At 63.2% G+C, this 2,796-nt stretch overlaps 1 protein-coding gene across 1 annotated transcript in view; it reads left to right on the forward strand.

Moving 5' to 3' along the window:
- LOC110582885 (cathepsin D-like) overlaps positions 1–2,796 on the forward strand; it is a 7,387-nt gene that overhangs the window by 557 nt on the left and 4,034 nt on the right. Inside the window, exon 2 of the mRNA XM_044912404.1 lies at positions 1,574–1,733. Coding sequence (XP_044768339.1) covers positions 1,574–1,733 — 160 coding nt within the window. The remainder of the gene's footprint in view (positions 1–1,573; positions 1,734–2,796) is intronic.

Raw genomic sequence — 2,796 nt, forward strand, 5'->3', positions numbered from 1 at the left:
CACAGCGCTCCGGCGGGAGACCCTCTGACCCGAGGAGCCCCCGAGTGTTTCAGAGACGGAAGGGAGTTAGCCTAAGGAGAGGGTCTGGGTGAGTGGCCCGGCTGCAGTAGGCTTCCCCACTGGCACCTGCCCTAGTGAGGACCACACGTTCCTCAGGCCCAGGGGCCTGTCCCCCTGTACCAGGTGAGCTCCTCATCCGCCGGGCCTGGATCGGGGCTGTGCCATGCTGTGCCAGCCAGGCTGAGGACGGGCGGCACCCCCCACCCTCCCACTCTTGCCAGGCAGCCTGCTTTCCCAGATGGGGGAGGGGTGCAGTGGGCCAGCCCCTTCTGGTCCCGCACCCACCCTTGCCCCCAGGGCCTTGGTGCCAGGCCTGGGAAGGCATCCTTGCCCCTCTGCTGTGGGCCTTTTGCCTGTGGGCAGGTGGGTGAGGTCACAGAGCCGTGGGAGCTGGCTGGGGGCCGAGCAGGACTCAGCCTTGCCAAAAGGCTGTTTTGCGTGGGCTTCAGCACGGGCTGTGGCTCGGGGGCATGTAGCCCCAAATGGAGTCTTTGTGGGCAGGCAGCTGCAGGGCTGCGCCTACCCTGGTGCCGCCCACAGGCCTCCCCTCCGGGGCTGGATGGCTGTGGGGAGCCGAGTCTGTGGCTGTTTGGGGCCGGGCAGCCAAACCAGAGCCCCTCACACTTCCTCCAGGTCCTGTGGGACTGATGGCACCACCTTCCTGGGTTACTGGAGGGCGTGTCCCCTTCCCCCAGGCAAGAACCTTGGACTCTAACAGCCTACCAGGTTTTAGGCAAGAGTCCCATCTTCCTGAAGCATGCCCTTGGCATGCCAGGAAGGGCCAGCTGTGACCTTGAACTCCCAAGTCCCCTTGGCTGGGAGGACCTTCCATCCAAGTGTTGGAGTGTGCTCAGGGCTGCCTGCCTGTCCCACCTGCACTGTCAGAGCTGGGAGCAAGCTGAAACCCGGGAGCCAAGGATCCAGGCCAGGGGACCCCATGCACACTAGAACCAGGCCACCTGACCTCAAACCCATGCTCTTTCTGCCCAGGCAGACCGCCAAGGTCGGGAGGCAGGGGCTGTCAGTGGGGGTGCCGCGGGCATCTCAGAGGGAGGCACAGCCAGAGGCAGAGACCCCTAGCACCCCAGCGCAGTCTGGCCTTCCTGGGGTCTGCGCCGTGATGGGGACAGAGGATGCATCAGCAGGAAATGAATTCACTACTGTGAGGGCCCCGGAGGGTAACAGGGTCACGTTGAAGGATGGCCAAGGAGGGCTTCTCAGAGGTGGTGGCGTCGAAGTCCCATCTGATGGCCAGGCATAGCCAGCCCAGGAGGCCAGACAGGGAAGTGGGGACCATCTCTGCGTGGAGAGCAGCAGATTCAGAAGGCAGGTGAATGGGTCCCCTCGGAGGGCGTCGGGCAGAAGTGACGGATGGACAGCGATACTCTAACAGACCCCACAGGCACAGAGTGGAGACAAGGGATGGGAGGTGCTTTTGGAGCCCCTGGTGGCTGAGGGTGCAGAGGGGGAGGGGGAGGCGAGCCCTGATGAGCCCCTTCCCTCCTCTTGACAGAATCCCGCTGCACAAGTTCATCTCTGTCCGCCGGACCATGTCGGAGTTGGGGGGCCCCGTGGAAGATCTGATCGCCAAGGGCCCCATTTCCAAATATGCCCAGGGGGTGCCCAGTGTGACAGGGGGGCCCATTCCGGAGATGCTCAAGAACTACATGGACGTGAGTATGGGGGTCGTCCTCTTGGGGCTGGGGCTGGGTGGACCACAGACACTGATTTCGACAGCCGTTGGCTTTTACGAAAGGTTCTGCATAAGCGGGCAGCAAACACTCTGCTCAGCAACCCAGGGTTTTGCAGGATTCACCTGCTCCATGGGGGGAGGGGCTTCTGATCAGCCACGCCCTGCCCTGCTGGGTGCCCCTCCCACTACCCCTGCCCAGTTGAGCACTCCCACCTGTGTCCCCCTGTGGGGGCGGGGAGGGCAGGTTGGGGTGCCCGTAGCTCCTCCGTGACCTCTCCCCCTGCGTACCACTGACCACTGACACCACTGATGTCAGGAGCTATCTTGTTCCTGAGGCCAGCCTGTGGGCATGGGGGACAGGGTCATCGTCTGTAGATAAGGGAGCTGGGCCCAGGGCCATCAGCTGGGTGCGAAGGAGCGTAAATCAAACTTAGGCCCCAAGGGGCTGTGGGGTCCTTGAGCTCGGGTCATCTGGGCCTGCCTGCCCAGGCGTAACTAAGGGCTCTGGAGCTTTTTTGTTTCTGCCTATCCTGCTGGAAGGCCTGGTGCCACCCTTGACCCAGTCCTGCCTCCTTCCCTTCTTCCTCTTTGATCAGCAGCCAGCACTGATCATGCCCAGTGCTCCTTGAGGGGCAAACAGGCTCGGAGGTGGGACATTTTGTAAGTCACATACCGAGCTGGGGCTGGGTCAGCCTGGTCCTAGCTCGGGGGTCAGGTCCTGGGACCCAGCCTGGCACCTCTGGGGCTGCCCAATTGGCATCCTTCTGCGTGGCCTGCCCCTGAGTGGTGGGGACCTAGCTCCTTGCTGCCATCCAGCCACCGGTCCACCTGGGGTTGGGACAGGTTTCCGTGCCCTCTGTCCTGTCTGGCCAGAGCCCCAGCCGTGCCAGGAAGCGGTGGCCTCAGAGGCATGTGACTGGGCTGGGGGGTGGGGGCATCCTCCTGTGGGCCTGACTGACCAGTTCCTCATCCCCTAGTGCAAGCTGTGTAGTGCGTACACACACACACACACACACACACACACACACACACACACACACACA

The sequence above is a fragment of the Neomonachus schauinslandi genome, unplaced genomic scaffold, assembly GCF_002201575.2.
Source record: "Neomonachus schauinslandi unplaced genomic scaffold, ASM220157v2 HiC_scaffold_1782, whole genome shotgun sequence".
NCBI classification, from domain to species: Eukaryota; Metazoa; Chordata; class Mammalia; order Carnivora; family Phocidae; genus Neomonachus; species Neomonachus schauinslandi.